The sequence below is a fragment of the Microcaecilia unicolor genome, chromosome 3 (genome assembly GCF_901765095.1).
Source record: "Microcaecilia unicolor chromosome 3, aMicUni1.1, whole genome shotgun sequence".
Taxonomy (NCBI): domain Eukaryota; kingdom Metazoa; phylum Chordata; class Amphibia; order Gymnophiona; family Siphonopidae; genus Microcaecilia; species Microcaecilia unicolor.
In genome coordinates, this window is record NC_044033.1 from 203,679,423 (window position 1) to 203,699,348 (window position 19,926).

Genomic DNA, 19,926 nt, shown 5'->3' on the forward strand with positions numbered 1-19,926 from the left:
TTTGGGGCTCTTCGAGCAGCGTCAGCGCCTTCATTTTTTCTTCATTTTGCCCGGTCCGTCGCGTCTGTTTTACTGCCCTCCGTTATTTCCTTCTCTGGTGAGAGTTGCTGGTGAGCTCTAATACTCGGCATTGCCGAGTGCTTGGTGGCTGCTATGATTCCATGTGGCACAGAAGTCTGGTCTTTCTTTCTTTCTTTCCTGCTTTGTTAGTCAATTACTGAGGCTAGGGTCACATGGCCAGGGCGCTAATTGGCTCTCTAGTCTTAGAATTTTCTCAGTCTCCACCTGCTGGTAGGCGTGCACAACCCATCAGTCCAATCCTGGTCCGGTCCGGAGGGACTAAAGGAAAGCAAATTAGCAGGTAAGATCTAATTTCTCCATATCTAGGAAGAGTTTGCTTTCTGATGGGGAGATCAGGGAGGCAGGACTTCATACTATCAGCATTTCTGAAGGAGATTAAAGCATAGGATTTCTGGAGATCAGGATGAATTGGCATGTGGGTATATGAATACTTTTAGTGCTATTGACCAGTTGCATTGAAGAGGCAAGATGCTGCATAAGAAAGGCATTCCAGTTTCTTTATGATAACATATTAAAAGTAGAAGTCTCTTGTTGGTAGCCCGAGATGAGGAACATCCTTTGACCAGCCAGAGATAGCAATAGGGAGGGAGGGAGGGAGCTTAAAAAAAATTATGGTAACCAAAAGAGCTCACATAGATCATCAGGCACAGGATAGCACAGACACAGTACAGGATTCACTTGGCTCAGAAGCAGGGCCGTGCCAACACGGTAAGCGGGTAAGCCCGGCAGGGGGGCGCCGCCGCACCATGCTTACCTCGCCCTCCCACTCCCATTGCCCAACTGCCCGCCCTCTTCTCTCCCGCAAGATCCCTTTCCTTTTTTTCTCCTTTTAATTTTACCTCCGTCCGGTAGCGCAGCGTCAGTGAAGGAGGCAGCGCTCCCGATGTGTGTAGCCTTCCCCTTCGCTCATGTTCCGCCTTCTGATGTCAAGGAAATGACGTCAGAAGAAGGCGAGACACTGAGCAAAGAGAAGGCTAGACACGTCGGGAGCGCCGCCTCCTTCATTGACGCTGCGCCTGCACTGCCGGACGGAGGTAAATTTAAAAGAAAAAAAAAAGGAAAGGGATATTTGGGGGGGGGGGGGGGGTAGAGAATAGGGCGGGCAGTCGGGACATGGGAGCGGGAGGGCAGGGGAGAGAGAGGAGCATGGATGCGAGGGCAAGGTTCATGGAAAGGAGAGGGGAATTGCTGGATAGGGTCAGGGATGAATGGAGGGGGCAGGGGACAGATGGGCATGGATGGATGGGAGGGTAGGGCTCAGGGAAAGGGGAATTGCTGGATAGTGATGATTGGAGGGGGCAGGGGACAGATGGGCAGGGCTCAGGGAGAGGGGAATTGATGGATAGGGATGAATGGAGGGGGCAGGGGACAGATGGGCAGGGCTCAGGGAGAGGGGAATTGATGGATAGGGATGAATGGAGGGGACAGATGGGCATGGATGGATGAGAGGGTAGGGCTCAGGGAGAGAGGGGAATTGCTGGATAGGGATGAATGGAGGGGGCAGATGGGCATGGATGGATTGCAGGGCAGGGCTCGGAGAGAGGGGAATTGCTGGATAGGGATGAATGGAGGGGGCAGGGGACAGATGGGCATGGATGGATATGGATTGCAGGGCAGGGCTCGGAGAGAGGGGAATTGCTGGATAGGGATGAATGGGGGGGCAGGGGACAGAGGAGCATGGATGGGCATGGATTGGGAGGGCAGGGCTCAGGGAGAGAGGGGAATTGCTGAATAGGGATGAATGGAGGGGGCAGGGGACAGATGGACATGGATGGATATGGATTGCAGGGCAGGGCTCAGGGAGAGAGAGGAGAAATTGCTGGACAGAGGGGAGGGAAGAGAGATGAAATGAGGAAATAGGAAGAGAGGAGAAAAACTGCACATGGATGAAGAAAATAGGCAAAAGCTGAGGACCAGAAATGAAGAAGCAAGGAGGAAAGGAAAGAAATAAATGGAAAGGAAGCCCTGGAAATGGAGTTAAGAGGACAGATAGCAGCAGAATCAGATACTGGGCCAGCATGATCAGAAAAAGAAAGTCACCAGACAACAAAGGTAGAAAAAATCATTTATTTTCATTTTAGTGTTTGGAATATGTCCACTTTGAGAATTTACATCTGCTATCTTATTTTGCAATGTATAGCAATTTGTTTCTAAGAATATTGCTGACAATTCCTGTCAGTGTGGCAAGTGGTGAGCGATCATTTTCACGGGGGGGGGGGGGGGGGGGCAACTGATAGTCTGCAGGGGGCCACCAGAGACCCTAGGCACGGCCCTGCTCAGAAGGAATATCTTCAAAAACCACTGATGTTGATGTGAGCATCCCAGGAAGGCCCATACCTGTCCTGCACCCCGAACCATCCTCTGCTACTTGTACACCACAAGCAATATGGAATCAAATCTGCATAAAGAGACCACTTCTCTACTACAAGCCACATCAGAGGAGAATATACCCTGTATGTGGCGAGCACTATCAAAGAGACCCAGGGCACTGGATTAAACCTACCAGAGTATCCTTGCCATGCTTCCCCTCCCCAACCTGAGGCAAGTAGATGACTGTTTCCAGGCTTCATTACCAACTTCTAGGACCCAGATGATGCCGTCTCTATTTACAGCTTGCCATGCTTCTATATAGACTTCAGCACAAGTGTGCAGACCATGTGTTCCACACTGCAATCCAAGTCATACCACCAAAGGACCTCACAGAAGAACAGCTGAAGGGCAGAAAGACCCCAGAAATCAAAAGGGATATTTAACTGCATCCTCCAGGATAGTAACATAGTACTTGTCTGCAGATAAAGACCTGTACGATCCATGATCACACAGCAAAGTTCTGCCACTTCTGGTCTTGAGGCTCTTCCTCTCAACATTTGGAGAACACCCATGTCCATTCAGGCAAAGTCATGCACCTCAATTCAAAGTAGAAGGCCTAGTCTGCTCCAGTACATGATTCCACCCCCCCCCCCCCACCCCACTAAACTTTTAACATGTGGCAGCAATTATGGTGGGTCAGGGCTTAACAAAGGTGTTAGAAGCATTGGCAACTGTGGAAGAGAGAGAAGTGCTGGAGTGGCTCCTGCTGTGAGTGGCTCCTGCAGGGCAGTTAGTATCAGACTGATGATTATTATTGCAGGGAACAGCACTAAAATGACTGCTGAATTTGGCACCTTACATGTTTTTCTCACCACAGTGTGCAGAGCTGTAGTGGTGCCTGCTGCAATCTCTGCATTGGATTTTGCCTATTTTTGGTGTGGTAGGTAGTACCGTGATGCAGCTTGCAGTTGGCTTGGTAACCAGCATCATATGCTGTAGAGTTCTTTGATTTAACAATATCTTGATGCTTGTCACTACCTGCTTAACACTGTGGCGAAAGAGTGCCCAGCTGGGAGTGAAACCTGGCAGGAAGAAGGTGCCACAGCATCATGTTGGTCAACACTGGTGGCAGTGGAGAGGCCAAAGAAGCTCTCATTGTGAGACTTTGCTGCCATTTCGGGAAGGTGGCAGAATGTGTTTGAGCCAAGGCCTGGAGGAGCTCTGTCACAATGTGGCAGCAACAGGCCCATGGAACCTTTCTTTCACTGCTTAGATACTCAAATTATTTGTGGCATATCAAATTGAAAAGTGAAACACCTGGGTGCACTTAGCCAGCGAATGCAAGTGTTCTGGGTAGCCTTTATGGGCATATTCTTGCAGGTGTTTTTTTAAACCCAGGCCTTTTCTGTTTATAATCACTAATATCTTCCATGGCAAACAGGAATCCAGCGAGGGAGAATTTGCCAGTGCAGAATAGAGTGCTTTTTGGTGGTTATTTGTTTTGGAAAAGGTGAGTTGTAGAGAGCAAGATCACCTTGGTTTGTTCAAGTAGATGAACTAGAATGAGGAGAGACTGTACCACTATGAGTGGACTTTTGCACATTCTCAGTCATTCTGATTCTTCTAGGTTTTCGAAAAACAGATCCAAGCTGGGCACCATCAGCTGATAGCACCTATGTATGGCTACATTATTCAGCTTGTTCACGGTGAAATTTACCCCTGGGAACATGCTGCATGCTATTTTACGCTGGGGATGGAGGACCTCATAGCCAACATTCTGCTGCTGGTGTTGGTTGGTTTTGTTGCCCAGCTCCCACCCCTGCTTTAGCAGGTTTCAGTGATAGTGTAAAGCAACTTAACTGGGGTGGATGTGTGCATCAGTTCCAATAGAGATCTTCTATGCCCAGGTTAGTACATCAGATGAGAGAAATTGTTGCCAGTATTCCCTTTTTAAAATTAAGATCCCAGCATGCTTATTGGGGATTTCTTAATCTTGTTTTTATTTTGCATAACAGCGTAATAGGTGATGGTAAACAAAAACCAGTTGAGTCCATCCTGTCCTGCCCAGTCTCGATCCCTTTTTTGGGGGGGTGCATGCCACTTCTGGTAGATGGTATAAGTAAGCGAATGTGGTACCCTCAACACCATCTTCCTGCCTCAATTCTAGTCCCAACTGCCTTGTTCTAATTGTATCCAGATCCTATTACCTCCAATGGGAGGCCATTTCAGGCAATCTTCTCTGATTCTTAGACTAATTCCTAGTCAACACCCAGGTCCTCTTATGTATTTTGCTGCTAAATTTCATAATGGTGCACTCAACCACCAACACTGTGAGGCTGTTGTGCAGAACATCTGGCCCCCAAATATTCCTTGAAATGCTTTTAACTTTGGTCATGAAGATCGCTTTCCATTACGTATCTTCCCACTATTCCAGAACCTGTGGGATAGTTGTGTTCATCAACCAGCAGGTGGAGATAGAGAACTGAAAACTGAGTTGAGGCATATCTCTCTTTTGGCATCCAGTCCAGCAGTATTTCCTATCTCCAGCAGGTGGATGGACACACTTTTCAGCCTTTGGTTCTGAGTGATTTGCTCCTGGTCCAGTTGGTCAGCAGTAACCCAGTCTAGCAGAAATGTAACGTGACTTAAACTGTCACCTGAGATAAATGCTAAGGGAACAACTTCAAACTTTCGTGGGTTCCTTGTATGGCTCTCATTTTACAAGGAACTCCTCCAATTTGTGGAACCTGAACATGTAAAATATGCTGAATAAGTGATGCATAGGTCTGTGGCTGGGCATGCTCTAGAGCAAGAGGCTAGCTTGAAATTTCAAAAGGAAATCAGGAGCAACTTTGGAAAGCTTTGATAAATGTTAACTAATGTAAGCTAACGGCCTTTACCAGAGAATGTGGTAAAGGCGGTTAGCTCGCGGAAGTTTTAAAAAGGTTTGGATGGCCTTCCTAAAGGAACAGTCCATAGACCATTATTAAATGGACTTAGGGAAAATCCACTATTTCTGGGATAAGCAGTATAAAATGTTTTGTACTTTTTTGGGATCTTGCCAGGTATTTGTGACCTGGATTGGCCACTGTTGGAAACGGGATGCTGGGCTTGATGGACCTTTGGTCTTTCCCAGTATGGCAGTACTTTATGTACTTATAAATGCATGGAACAACCAACCTCTCAGTAAAGGTGGTAAGAGCTCTAATGGTAACAAAATTCAAGAAATGCAGAGGATTCCATAGAGGAAACCTAGTTATTGTCAAGGCTCTGTGGGCACCTCACCACACCAGGAATGAAATTGGGCAGAGACTAGGTGGGCTCAATGGTCTCTGTCTGCTGTCAGATTCTGTTTTCTATGCATCGTGGGTTAAATGGCACAATGCTATTTCTTATTAATGGGTGTTTAAAACAAATAGATACTGCTTCTTTTGAAGGCTTGAACCATTAAGTAACAGGTTTACGTTTTTGGCCTGTGTTTATATTTTATTTTATTTTTTTACTCTTTATTAGTGTATATGTGAGAGTTCAACACTTGCTGCGTACTCCACAGTGCCACACTTATTTTCCAGGTGGGGACCTTGGGATTTTTAAAATGCAACCTCTGGCTTGAAAGCAGGGAACTCTGCCACGGAGTTTAAGCAGCAGCTCCCTTAGATGAGCTTGTACGAGCCTCCCTGTCTACTACAGTCGGGTTGCTGATGTCCAGCCCATTGTTACTCTGCCTGGTCAGAGTGGGTGTGGGCACACAGGGAGCGTTGTCTTTTATAGAGCAGTGAGAAACTGAATCGTTGTTTTTTCTCCTATATCTAGGATGCTTTGCTGGAGTGAAATTGTTCACGACAGCTCAGATGTGGAGAGTTTCACTAAGCCGTTTTCTGCTCAAATGAATAAACCGTATACCGATTTAAATTCTCTTCTAGCATACAGAAGGTGGCCTCTTCCCAGGTAACCTTTTGCAGTTTGAAAATGACAGCAGACCATTTTTGAGTATGGAGAAAGAAGAATAGTCCTTTTTGTTTTACAAGTTATACAAATGGCATAAGATAGTCGGTAGCACTGTTTTATAAAAATTTCGACTTCAACAGCAATTCCGAGCACAGTAGCATTTTCTTTGCTAATTATTCTTTACTGTGCTGTGGTGACACCACACTCAGGTATTCCGGATATCCATAATGAATGTGCTTAAAAAGCTTGCGTTTATAACCTACTGTGTGCAGATTTGTCGTACTTTTCATTGTGGAGATCCTAGAAACTTGATTGGGCATGGTTTGAGGTTTGCTGCTTTATGCTGTGTACCTGTACAGCTATAGAGAGGAAATCAAAGCACTGCCACCATTAGTGCTAAGGATAGCAAAATTATAATCCACACAAAGCAGTGGCGCATCTGGTCGAACAGATCAGTTGCACTGATTCATTCTCACTGCCACTACTGGTGTATAGAGAAGGAAGCTTCCTCCAATAATGCCATAAACCCTTGTGAGTGTCGGACCTGCTAAAAAGCTCCTGAATTCAGTCGAGCATTATTTAAACTGTCAGAACTTAATGTGTTTTCCTGAAAGTAGGTCAGCTCCTGTGCAGGTACATTTGTAAAAAGATGGATCTGAAATAAGGATATAAATGCCATTTAAATAAATAACCATATGAAGGACTGAAATTTTAAATAGCCCTGGCTATTTAAATATGTACATTTTAAGAGGCCTACTTGAGGCTGCAAGGATAGGAAGGTTCAGCAACACATGCTGATACTGGTCTTGCAGCAGTTAACTGCTCAGCAGAACAGCAAACATATGCTGGGCTAGAGATGATTGGTATTGAACCAAAAAATGCGGCCAGTGGTGGTGGTGGCAACAGTAGGTGGATGTATGATTACTGCTTCGCCGCGTCAGTTGTGAACAGGTGGGGAGGGAAACCAAAACCAGCGGCAACAGCCCTGGAGTACTGCAAAAAGAAGCACCAGGCTGGTGGTGACTGAAGGGGCTGCTCACAGTCCTTCACCTGCGTGTGCCTGCATGCTCCTCAAGCTGACCAATGTGTGTGGAACCACACTGCATGCCAGGAAAGGGAGACCTGGAGGTTGGTCACAGGTCAGCTTCAGTAGTGCCCTCCTCCAGCTGTAGTGTGAGGCGTTTTAAATGATTAAGTGAAGATGTAATGATAGACTTTACAGGCTTCAAACCTTTAATATTTAACATCCTTAATTTGAAGTTAGCAATATGGGCACTGAATGAAGATTCACAGGGCAACCTAACATAAGAATTATTTATGTATCATTTTGCCTTGGACCTGATTTTTGTTTTATTCCATTTGTATGAATTGTATTTTATAACCTTTTGTGCTTTTCCTCCAAGGGTATGAAGGCTATGATTATTACAGCACCCAGGCCACTGAGACTACGCCTGTTACTTACAACTACAGTACACCTGCTGTCACTTGGGAGGCTCCAAAAGTCGATATGAGTATGGCCAGTGGAATGAGCACCGGCACGGTGATGCCTAGTGCCACAATGGAGACTACCAGCAATGAAACTTCCGACTCCATAATCGCTAAGATAAACCAGCGCCTAGACTTGCTATCAAAGGAAGGAACAGGACAACAGGAGAGGTGAGGAGCAACATTAATTTAATGGCTTTTATTGCAGCATTGCACACAGCCCATCACTGGAGAGATCATAGAGTCAAGACAGGTCCAGTGGCAGTACTTGAAAAAAAATGAAGTCCATTATCCCCATTTGTCCTTTGAAATTGTAGTACAGGTATGTCTATTCCAGACTTTAGATGTTAATCAAGAAAGCTATACAAATCGTGTTTTTATTAACCCCCCAACAGTGCAACTACCCTAGCCCTCCAGCAGTATCAGTTTATAGGGATTGCTTGGGGCCAATATTAACATTTATGAAATCTGCTTACAGCGTGTTGCAGTTGGCCTCATAAGCATTTAACCTTACTAGGTCAGAATTATTGTAAAGAAATTAATAATTAAAAAAAACACTAGATGCTTTCTTGTGCCACTAAGAGGCCATATATCAAATAATAGCAGTCCCCAGTTCAGTTTGTACAATTGCTTGCTTGCCTAAGAATTTTTATCTTCAAACATATTGCAGTAGCATAAGATGCAGACACAGTACAGGGCAATATTGGTATAACATGTCAACATAAGGTCTTTAGGAAAGGGAGAAGAGGTAAGTCTTGCTAATTGTATTTTAAAGGTTACCTTTTCCAGTAACATGGGAGCTGATTGACGATATGAAGAGGAGTTGCTCAGCACAGCCCCATGGTTTTTGGTTCACACCTTGTACCTTGGGGTCTTTAGCTAACCCAAATCTGAATGTAACTTTCTCTTTAGAAGTAATGGTTTGGCGGAGCATGTCTCTGTGCCTTATTAGCTACTGATTGGATTCCTTGCTTGCTGTGCAGCTCTTTCAGGTTTGAGTCTTTCGAGTCCTACGACTCAAGGTCTTCACTGAACGACCGTGATCTGTACAGATCCGGCTATGATAACAGTGAGGCTGGAACTGATCGTAATGATTCCTTTGGAAGCCGCTTTGACAACTCTTCCGGCAACCGCAGGGATCAGTCCCGCATCCGAGGACGTGACAACTACAACCCCAATAGAGGGAGGGGCCAGACTTGGTCCCGGGGTCGTGGAAACTCTTTCAACCGCAACGACCACTTCATGCCAACTTCAAGTTCAGAGCGACTGTCGGCACGTTGGAATGAGCTGAACTATATGGGCGGGCGGGGCATGGGTGGGCCCGGCCCCAACAGGCTGCCCTCGCTCTTCTCCCAAGCCCTGGTCCCTGACTATGGCATGATGGGCATGCAGGGAATGGGAAGGTTTCTGGCAACATGCCATATGGCGGCGGCAGAGGGCGAAACAGAATGCGAGACAGAGTAAGTACTTTAGCATTTGAAACCATCAAACCAGTTGTGAAACATTCTTCAGTGAGCTTTCCAGCCTTGGTGCCCATTCATTCAGAGCACTGTTGTGTTAGGGGGATATTCAGGGAAATGCTGCCCCAGTTTGTCCTCAATTCACAAATTACTCAATTTTCAGTTCTGTGAAGCATATGGCTTGCTTAAAGTATAAAGGTGTCCTTAATGGGGAAGATAAATACAGAAATACTGGCAAAACCTATCCAGTCTTGAATACATATGTTATTTTATGAGCCAGTCAAAGGTAAAACGTAGGTATCCATAGAATCAAATTAATACTCTGTGAAAGTACATTCCCAATTATTTTGTGGGTTAAATTTCCTCCCAGGCTTTAGGGTGGTGATTGCTCCCCTGATTGTACAAGCAGTTGGTACAGCTACTTATATTGAGGATATTGGGGGGAGAGGGGAAGAAAAAGGTTTGGGCTACATTGGCTATACAGTGGAACAGAGCAGATAATTCACCTAAGGTTGAGAGACTTCTAATGCACATGTTTGTGTTTGTAGCCAAAGAGAGGAGGCTTCCGTAACCGATCAGGAGGAGAAACTGGCCAAAAGCGGAAACAGTCACAGAACACAGAAGAGTCAGATGGCAAGCGATCCAAGACAGATGCAGAAGGGGACGATTCTGAGAATGGTGTGTATTTTGGGGGTCTGCAGGTTCTTTTGCATCCTAGATTTGCCTTTAGCTGTTCTTTTTATGCTAAAACACAGGATTATTGTATGTTATGGTTATTTGTGTGTACTGTGTGAATTTTTTTTTCATTTGTTTTTAAATAGCCCCCCCCTCCCAGAAGTAGCCATGCAGGAAACCCATTTTTGATTGCCAAATCTGGCTTCTCCTCCTAACCCCTAGAGAGAGAATGTCTCTTAACAGCTAGATGTCACTATGCAAGTAGATGCATTTCTCTTTGGACAGCAAGGATCTCTGTAGCAACACAGATGTCATGATAGTGCCTGATCGGGTTTAGCTTCTAAAGCCCATAGAACTTTAAAAGCTTTCTGAACTTGTGAAGGCATTCTTGCACTGCTGTCAGTATTTAACGGCTAGTCTTTTTCATTCACTATAGCGATCAGTCGGAGTTTATTAATTTCTATGTCATATTTAGAGTTTTTTAGATCTCTGGTATCATAGTTACTTTTTTCACTGTCAAGTATTCCCTTGCAGGATCTGTCAGCACGTCTGAAATGAAGCCAAGATTCAAAAAAAAAATACCTGTCATGTAATCACAAAATGACTTAATACGGACACCCATGAGAGGTGTGTCCAGTGCACGGGGTAGTCAATAGGTACAGAATTGTGCCAAGATGTTCCCTAGAGCCAGGAAGATCTATCAGTATAAACTTGAATATCTAAATAAAGAGTGGAGCTTCCCTATAAATAAGTCTTCTGGCAATCCTGATTTGTGAGCATTGTTGTCTGTCAGAACACAAAAAAGTCATAAATGTGCCACATCATCTCAAATGAATAAGAGTGTGGAGAGGTCTGATAAGTCGACACGGGGCAAGGGATATCGAGGAAAGGAGGAATCCAGTATTCATCAAATGATGCCGCAAAGTGCTGCCTATGGTGCCAAAGACTCCACCTTGAATATGTCATTATGCCCAAATAAGTACTGGGATTCCCAAGTGCTGAAGTGACACTTCCTTTTCTTCCATACCAAACCAGTCCAGAATGAATGGGATACATCCATCTACCAGCAGATGGTATCATTCAGTCTGGAATCTTTTAGTATTTTTTTTTTTCTTCAAGCAGATGGTGGATGGATAGTGACCATATCCTACTTGGTGCTGTCTGTCAGCTCCTGACCCAGTTTGTTCTGGATGTCAGTTGAGCAGAGGGTTTATGCTGGATGAATTTGCTCATTTTCTGGCCTGGAGTTCCTGAGCAACGATGATACTCGATGGTGCTGGGTCCCTCATCCCCCAGCCAGGGTGCTACTCAATAGCAGCACCCTCATGCTAGCACTACGTTTTCTAGCTTTCCATAGGCTACAGATACAATGGCTCTCTATAGCGCTCATGGAACACACAGGTGTTTTTGGTTGCAGGTAGAACTCTCAGATGTGGCTTCACATAGGATCAGCTTCGCCAGTTCCCAACTTCATGATATTCCTGACATAAGCGTAGCTTCAGAGGCAGCAACTGCAGGAATTGAGTCAGATTTCCATCCACAGGCATGATTTTGAAGGTTGCGTCCTTATGAATGGTTTGGAGGGAGACATACGCAGGCCTTTTAGAATAAAGACAAATATTTTGGACATGTTTTCGTCCTGGTGTTCTTTGCGGAAGTGTCTTATTGGTTACTACTCTTTTCCTGCTGCTTTGCTCGTAGTGTTCCGTTTTCCTCCGTCTTTTGTCGTACTCTTTCAAATATAGTAGCAATAGCTTTGGCTTCAGGTGCAGCGGTCACAGGTGCTGCTGTGAGTATGGTGTTTACAGGAGTGGATTTATTGCAGCCTTCTCGCTTCCCAGATACAGTAGCTTCCTGTAGGGTACCACTTGTCAAAGCCTATTCCATTCGATGACGGCTGTCTGTATGTTTCCAGTGGCGTCAGTCGGCTATAACCTGCTGGCTAGTAGAGCTTCCTTTATTGCACCAGTTATTACTTTCCTTTATGGAACATTAACTGGTCTGCATGTAGCTTACTGGAAGCCATATATCCTCACAACCTCCAGTCTGGATAACTAGCCATATCTGCAAATAGACCATCAATAATACTTGCCTCTTTGGCATTTCCTAAGTTTGTGTTTATATTTCTTGCCAGCAGCTCACGTGACACAGCCTCTAGAGCAGCAGCTTTAGCAGTAACATTGAGACATATGGTATGGCTAAAACTTCTAGTTAGGGAGGGTGTCCATGATTATATAGCAAATGCTCCATGTAAAGGAGAAAATCTATTTGGAGAGAAGGTGAAAGACAGGGTCTTTTAATAAAAGATAATTGTTCTGCAATCTAGTTGTTGATGGCGGATAATCTTGACCAAGATAAGCCAGCTGCATGAAGACATCAGGATTATCCTTAACGAAAACCTTATTATAGAAGATACTAGCTGTATCATTACCAGTACCCTTATAGTTTGCAAAAACTAAAACATGTTCCTTCAAAACAATACCATCAAAGAAGTACTTGAACAGCATTAGGGGTTTTATTCCAGGCACTTTCCGATTTAGATAAAATCAAAAGGAATGCAACCTATTCTGCAACTTCAAGGTCTGAAAGAATACATTAAAAAAAAAAAAGTTCAAGATGAGTTCCCTAGCTACTGTATCGCCTCTCCAACAAAACAATTGGTTAGATGTGAATATGCTCATCCCCATGGAAATGGTTATGCTTCAATTTTTAGATGTAATGACATTGCCTTTTGGACTTTCTTCATGCCCAAGGTATGTACAAAGTGTGTGGCAGTTGTGACAGCACACTTGTACAAGAAAGGCATATTTGTGTATCCTTGTTTAAATTACTACTACTACTTCTCCAAGTAGTTATGGGTGTCTTGGTATATACAGTGATTCATGTACTTGTAGTTTGATTCCTCATAATTTGGTTGAAGTTTGTACTCGTACCCACTCAGATACTAGAATTCATTGGGGCTCTATTTCATAGCTGAACTTAATGGCCACCTTGATTGTGAGCAGACTTTGAGCTTAGTTCACAACATCAAGTCAAAATGGAACCAATTTATCCAAACCCTCTCTTTGTGCATTCAGATGTCGTGCTCTTTCAAAAATATTAAAAAAGCAATTCAATAGTGGACCAATCCATATAGTCTATTGAGAGACATGCATTTCTACAGCTTAAATTAAGTCAACAAATGTTTTCAAAATTGGTTGAGGAACACAATTAGGACCATTACAGCCTCAGGGTGTCTGTCCATATAAGAGTTTAAACTGTATAGCAGTCATCTTGAGCTCAGAGTGATACGTTACACTATTTAAACCTTTTCAGATTCTGTGACATCCTGAGTAGATGAAGTTCAAACAGACAATCGGGCAGTGATAGTTTATATTAAGAAACAAGGAGGCATGGGTTCCAAGAGGACTATGCCAGGAAACTTTTCAAATTGGGAAACTAACACTAAAATTAATTTTTCTCGTAGCTTCTTGTCTATCAGGAGAACAAGCATTGGCCAAAAAGCTGAGCATACAGTTGGAACCTCAAGAGTGGTTATTAAAAGTGAGAGAGTTCGGGACCACTGAACTTAAACTTGTAGCGGAGAGCAACAGAAAACGTTTTTTATTCTCGCCATCCAAGTCAACTTTGAACAGCTTTGGATGCCTTTGTAATTCCATGGGGAAAAGTGCATAAAACGTCTTGTCCCCAATACTGTTCATTTTTGGAACTATTCAGAAGGATTCACAAAAATTCAGCATAACGTATGCTAGCAGTTCCATATTGGCATAGTAAATAGGATTCCTTTCTTGCATTAATGGCTCAAGATCTACCTGTAATGTGCCCAAGAATGGTGGATTTCAACACACAGAAAACAGGAACTAGAGTTCATCTTAGACTAAGCACTGGCCCTTATCAGCATGGATGTTGAAATGATAACCTTATGCCTGAAGGAGTTAAAACATCAAGCTAGCCTCTAGAAAGGAATGAACAAAACAGTTGGATACTCAGAAGTGGAACAAAACTTGCAGCTTAGTGTTCCCTAATTCATATTCTTCAATAATATCTTCTTCACTTATTGGATTTCTGGACTTAGTGTATCTTCAATTGACAGCAAATTTCACTATATATCAGTTTGTAAAATATTTCATGAAAGATTTACTAAGCTTGAGACTGTCTGTCAAGGCAGACGCCAGTGTGGGAGTTAAGCTTATTTCCTTAGCTGTTGACTCAACCACTTTTTGAACCGCTTATCACTGGCTTAGCCAAAACTTTTGGCTTGAAGACTCTGTTCCTAATTTCCACTTATTATATATATTCCGTACACCCAGATGCTGGCATATAAAATAATGCTCAGAACCTATCCAAATTTTCTTCCAAAAGTGTCAGATTTCCTTATCAACCAGGCTATCTTCATATGTTATAGCTATAATGCTCTTTTACAGTCTGATTGTCCATACATGCTTTCACTAAACACTACTGCCTGGATCAGCCTTTGGTTGCTCAACAAGTGTTGTATGTGGTGTCTGCAATCCTAAATTTAGGAGTCACCATCTGTGTGGCTATGGGATCCTGCTATCCACAGTGAATATCTTTTACAGGTAGGCAACTATGTTTTCCTTGTCATCAAGCAGATGAATCCATTACGAGTGGGTTGTGTCCATCAACCAGCAGGGGGAGATAGAGAGCACTGAAAAACCATAGTGCCTCATGGCCAGCTAGCTCCATCTGCCTCTTCAGTATTCTCTATCTCCCCAGCAGGGTGGTTGCAGCTTGTTCAAGCTCCTTCAGAACTTCTGCCTGGGGTGGCTCCTGTGCTTTTGCCAGTTGTAGCAGGGGTGTTGTGGCTGATGGTGCCCACTTTAAAGGCAAATAGGTTAGCCCTTTCCCTGCCTTACCCGGCCCCCGATATGGAAGTAGACAAATAGGCAAGCCCTGTCCCTGTCTTTGCCCACGCTGTGGATGCAGGCACATAGGTTCGCCCTTTCCCTGCCTTTCCTTCGCTACTGATACTCCGGAGTTGGAAATTTGCCTCTTTCACTGTTGCCTCAAACTTTCCTCACAACGTTAAAAAAAAAAAAAAGTTGCATCGCGCTTTGGCGCTGCGATCCCAGAAAAGAGGTTTTCTTCTGATTGTGCAGCGTGACCGGAGCTCGGAGACTCGGTCTGGTGAGGTAAGAGCATTTTGTAGCTCCTCCAGGGAGGGCCCGCGTTTGGGATGATTTTTGGCGCGAATTCGCCATTTTGAATTTCCGTTGCTTTCGGCGATGGCTGCTGAGAAAGTTAAGCGCTGTTCCATTTGTGACAAACGCAAATCTGCAGCGGGGCTCTGTAAGGCGTGCTTTTCAGACGATAGAGCTGGCCCGAGCATGGCGAACGATGTTCCTTCCCGCTCTGTGGAGCTGGCAGCGGGCGCCATTTTGGAACAGCATGGCGCGACCCCCGCTGAGGCGGAGGGGTTTGAGCTTGGAGGGGCGCCTCATGAGGAGGCTGATAAAAGAGCTGTTTCCCCCGAACTGGAACCGGGAGGCCAGGGTGAGCCATTTTCCCCCTGAATTTGTTTTATTGCTGCATAATGCATACCTGTTAAAAAGAGCTCATCTGCAGGGGTCCTCTGCGGCCCTGCTTTCTGTATCCCCTCCAGTGGAGTCTGACCTTGGATTACCATCAGGCGCGTTTTCCCCTGACAGATGGCCGCAAGACCTCCTCCGGTAATCCGAGGATGGCAAGTACTAAGAAGCCTGCTCGAGCCTTCCCTTTGCATGACTCCATCCAAGAGCTTATCATGGCTCAATGGGCTTGACCCCGAGGGCCTTTGAAAGTCGCCAGGGCTATGGGGCAATTATACCCTCTAAGTGAGGAGCATTTGGCGCGCCTAGCAGTGCCTAAAGTGGATGCCCTGGTCACGGCGGTGACAAAGGAAAACTACCCTCCCAGTGGAAGGAGGAGTTGCCCTGAAGGACATGCAGGACTGTCACCGGGAGGCAGCTATGAAACGGTCCTTTGAAGTTTCAGGGCTATCCTTACGGGCATCTGTAGGCATCTGTTACGCAGAGGAACTCCTTTCGCTCGGACAAACGTTCCGCAGCAGCAGGTTCAAGACCTGGAATTCAAGGGCGACCCTCTCAATGATGGTGCACCGGCCCCCTCCTCGATTCCTGTGATAGGAGGACGACTTTCCCTCTTTCTCGAGGAGTGGGCCAAGATTACCTCAGATCAGTGGGTCTTGGACCTGATCAGAGAAGGCTACAGAATAGAATTCAGTGCCCCGATAAGAGACGTGTTCATGGAGTCCCGATGCGGTTCTGCCGCCAAACGGGCGGCGGTTAGAGGAGACCTTTCAAGGCTTGATTCATATAGGGGCGGTTTCCCCTGTGCCTCCCGCCGAATGCGGGCCATTACTCCACTTCGTGGTGCCACAAAAAGGAGGGTCTTTTCGGCCTATCCTAGAGCAGGGACTGTCTTCTATGTTTGTGCAGCGCTGCGTACGCCTTGTAGCGCTATAAAAATGCTAAATAGTAGTAGTAGTAGTAGTAGTAGTAGTAGTAAAAGAAGTCAACAAGTCTCTGAACGTGCGGCATTTTCATATGGAAACCCTGCGCTAGAAACCCTGCGGTAGAGCCATGAGAGTTTCTCATGTCTCTGGACCTGACAGAAGCTTACTTGCACATACCAATTTGGCCCCCTGCACCAGAGGTTTCTGCGTTTTGCAGTGATGGGAAAACATTTCCAGTTTCGGACCTTTGCCTTTTGGCCTCGCCACAGCTCCCCGAACCTTTTCCAAGGTAATGGTGGTAGTAGCTGCTTTTATCAGGCAAGAGGGTATCCGGGTTCACCCATACCTAGACGACTGGCTCATCAGAGCAGACTCTGTAGAAGAGAGTCATCAGGTTACAGCCAGAGTGGTCTCAGTACTGCAATCTCTGGGCTGGGTCGTCAATATAGCCAAAAGTCACCTGACCCCCTCTCAATCTGTAGAATATTTGGGGGTCCGGTTCGACACATCCTCGAGGATATTCCTACCCGAGCAAAGGCGGTGCAATCTTCAGACCCAGGTCCGTCTGCTCCTGAGGATGCCTCGCCCACGAGCTTGGGACATAGTCCAACTGTTGGGGTCGATGACAGCCACTTTGGAAGTGGTGCCTTGCGCGAGAGCACACCTGAGACCTCTGCAGTGTTCTCTTCTTCAACGGTGGTCTCCAATATCTCAGGATTATCAATGCAGACTCACGTGGCTCCCTGTGGCCCGGCTCAGTATGGAGTGGTGGCTCTCAGGCAGCATGCTGCGGCGAGGAATGCCGCTAGCGCTCCCCGATTGGTGCCTGCTGTGACTAAAGGAAAGAAAATTACCAAGGTAAGAACCTAATTTTCCCTTACTGATGGTGACTGGAGTGGGGCAAGGAATATTTATTTTATTTTTTATTTTTGTTACATTTGTACCCCACACTTTCCCACTCATGGCAGGCTCAATGCGGCTTACATGGGGCAATGGAGGGTTAAGTGACTTGCCCAGAGTCAAAAGGAGCAGCCTGTGCCTGAAGTGGGAATTGAACTCAGTTCCTCAGGACCAAAGTCCACCATCCTAAAAGGGAAAAACTAGAAAGTTGCAGATAAACGTTTATGATGCCATGTCCCCAGTGGAGACCAGTTCCAGTTGAAATAGAAAACTAAGGGAGTATGAAGAAATATCCAAATCCTCAATGTGCAAATTGAAAAAGTGCACATCTGACAGAAGCCTTTGAAAGTGTTGTTGGTCCTGGGAAAACACTTCCTAGTAAGCGAAGCCTTGAACTCCTTGGTGATCTTGTTGGGTCTTTAAAAAATTATTATATTGTCCTGTCTGAATAATTTTGATATTGGGGCAACCTGGGAAGAATCGGTATTTGAAGTGTTTTACCTTTTTTTCATAGCATGTCTAGAATGGGTTGCTTGAGAAAGCAATCTGATCAAAGCATGACAAAGTGAGATTGTGGAGTGGTACCGTTAATGCTATTTTTGTGCTTTTTGTAGAAGATGCAGAAGGTGAAGATAAGTCTGGAGATGGGGAAAAGGCTGTAAGTGTTTCTATATCAGTTTGTTGACTCTTTGCTCCTTGGAGCTGTTGTATGCTTTCAAGGCCCTTCCAGTCAGATTAAATAATTTAATGACTAGTCATATCCAGGCAAAAAATTAAAATCTAAAGAAGACTGCTTTTCATTTCCTAAAAGGAACAAATAGATACTTATCTGTGGCATTTGCTTCCTCAGACACTTACACTTGCTGTTGGCGCTTGCATAACCTTTTATTTGTTGTTATGCTGTAACTGAAAAACAAAGCTTATTGATGTAGGGTACAGCTTTCTTTTAAATACATTACAGTTAGGTTCAACCAAGAAAACATTAATGATATGTTGAGATCTTGGCTAAGAGTCAGAGCTCACCTCTTTGCCTACAGGACTGGGAATTGAACTGTAAACACTCTGCTTGGCAGTTGGCAGTGCTGAACCACTGGACTGCGCAACCTCAGTATTTGAACTATGCAGGGCTCCTTGTGTTTTACAATATGAGATGTGAAGAGCCTCTGCCTGAATCAAAGTGACAGGGATATTTGATGTGTTAGACAGTCATTAGAGGCTGAAAGCTCTAAAGTAATGCTGCTGGCCAAGGAGGAATAAAGGCAAAAGGGTACAAGTTAAGAGGGAGGCGCTGCACAGGAAGTGTTAAAATTTGTATTTTAGAGAGAACATAGTGAGATTTAGTTCTATAAGACAGTTTATATTTTTAATTTTAAATGTTTTTATTCAGAAAATACAAAATAGAACTGCAAGAATAACAGCCACTTTTTGTGTACAACAAAAAAACACTACTTCACGGCAGCATTGTATCAGAGTAAATAAATCCTTGACATTTGGCTGAACTTCCAAATACAAACCCTGTGCTTTGTATTTGGTTTCACTATTTTATTTGGAGAAGTGTAGTATAGGGGTGAGACATTCAAAACTTTGCACAAGAAACCTGATACCAGAATTGAAGGCCTGGCCCAAATTGTGCTCATTTTGCTTTGAAGTTGAGGGTACATGAAGGTGATGTGTAATTTTGGAAAGCTGATGTGAATCCTTGGCTCATTTGTAGGCTGAAACACTTCAGTGTATCTGGTAAAAAAAAAAAAAAGAGTACTGTTTTTTATTGTATTTGTACAACAGTGTGTGGCTTATAAAATGTTTCTTTTCTTTAAAAGGAAAATGAAGGTGGAGAGAAGCAAAAAGGTAGGTAAACCAAGAGGACTAAATCAGCCACATAAATAGGTATTAATATTCACTGGCATTGGGAAGAAATAGCTTTCCAGAATTCAGAAGTAATGTAAAGTTCTGAGTATGTTCATTTCTTCCCATTTACTGAATGGAGGTGAAAACAAATCTGTGCCATGGAATTTTTTTTTTTGTTTGTTTTATGTTTTGAAGTGTCTTCTCTATATGATTTCCTGACAGTCTATCATTTTTTTGTTTCCTTAACGTCATAAATTGAAATTTTGTTTTTCTTAGCATGGTGCCATGGCACCAAGTAAGCCAGCCTTTTGGGTTTCTCATGGTAGGGTGGCTAAAAATGCCCATGACCTTTTGTCTTCCTGGGACTCATTCACCAGCCAGAAGACAGCTATGAATGTAGAGGAATATTGCTGAGGGTCAGGGAAAAGCAGCTCTTTCAGCTCCAAGAGCATGAAGTGGAAGAGCAGTTCCTGAACATGAAGAGAAGTCTCAGCGCAGAAGCCAGTTGGCTCTGTTATGGTCCAGTATATCCTCTTCCCTAGACATTACCTCCATTCATTTATGCAGTGGCATAGCCCAATTCCTTAGCATCCCTCCGGACCAGCCCAGGATTGGACTGATGGGTTTTGCTCGCCTACTAGCAGATGGAGACTGAGAAAAAAACTCTGACTTAAGAGAGCCAATAAGAGCCCTGGTCATGTGACCCTAGCCTCTGTATTTTCTCAGTCTCCCAACAGGTAGGAA

The 19,926-nt window shown here is 44.5% G+C and overlaps 1 protein-coding gene across 1 annotated transcript in view; it reads left to right on the top strand.

The window, feature by feature from the left end:
- AKAP8 (A-kinase anchoring protein 8) overlaps nt 1-19,926 on the top strand; it is a 144,553-nt gene that overhangs the window by 76,171 nt on the left and 48,456 nt on the right. The window contains 6 exon segments of the mRNA XM_030197177.1: nt 7,743-7,995; nt 8,808-9,229; nt 9,232-9,284; nt 9,833-9,962; nt 17,952-17,992; nt 19,155-19,182. Coding sequence (XP_030053037.1) covers nt 7,743-7,995; nt 8,808-9,229; nt 9,232-9,284; nt 9,833-9,962; nt 17,952-17,992; nt 19,155-19,182 — 927 coding nt within the window.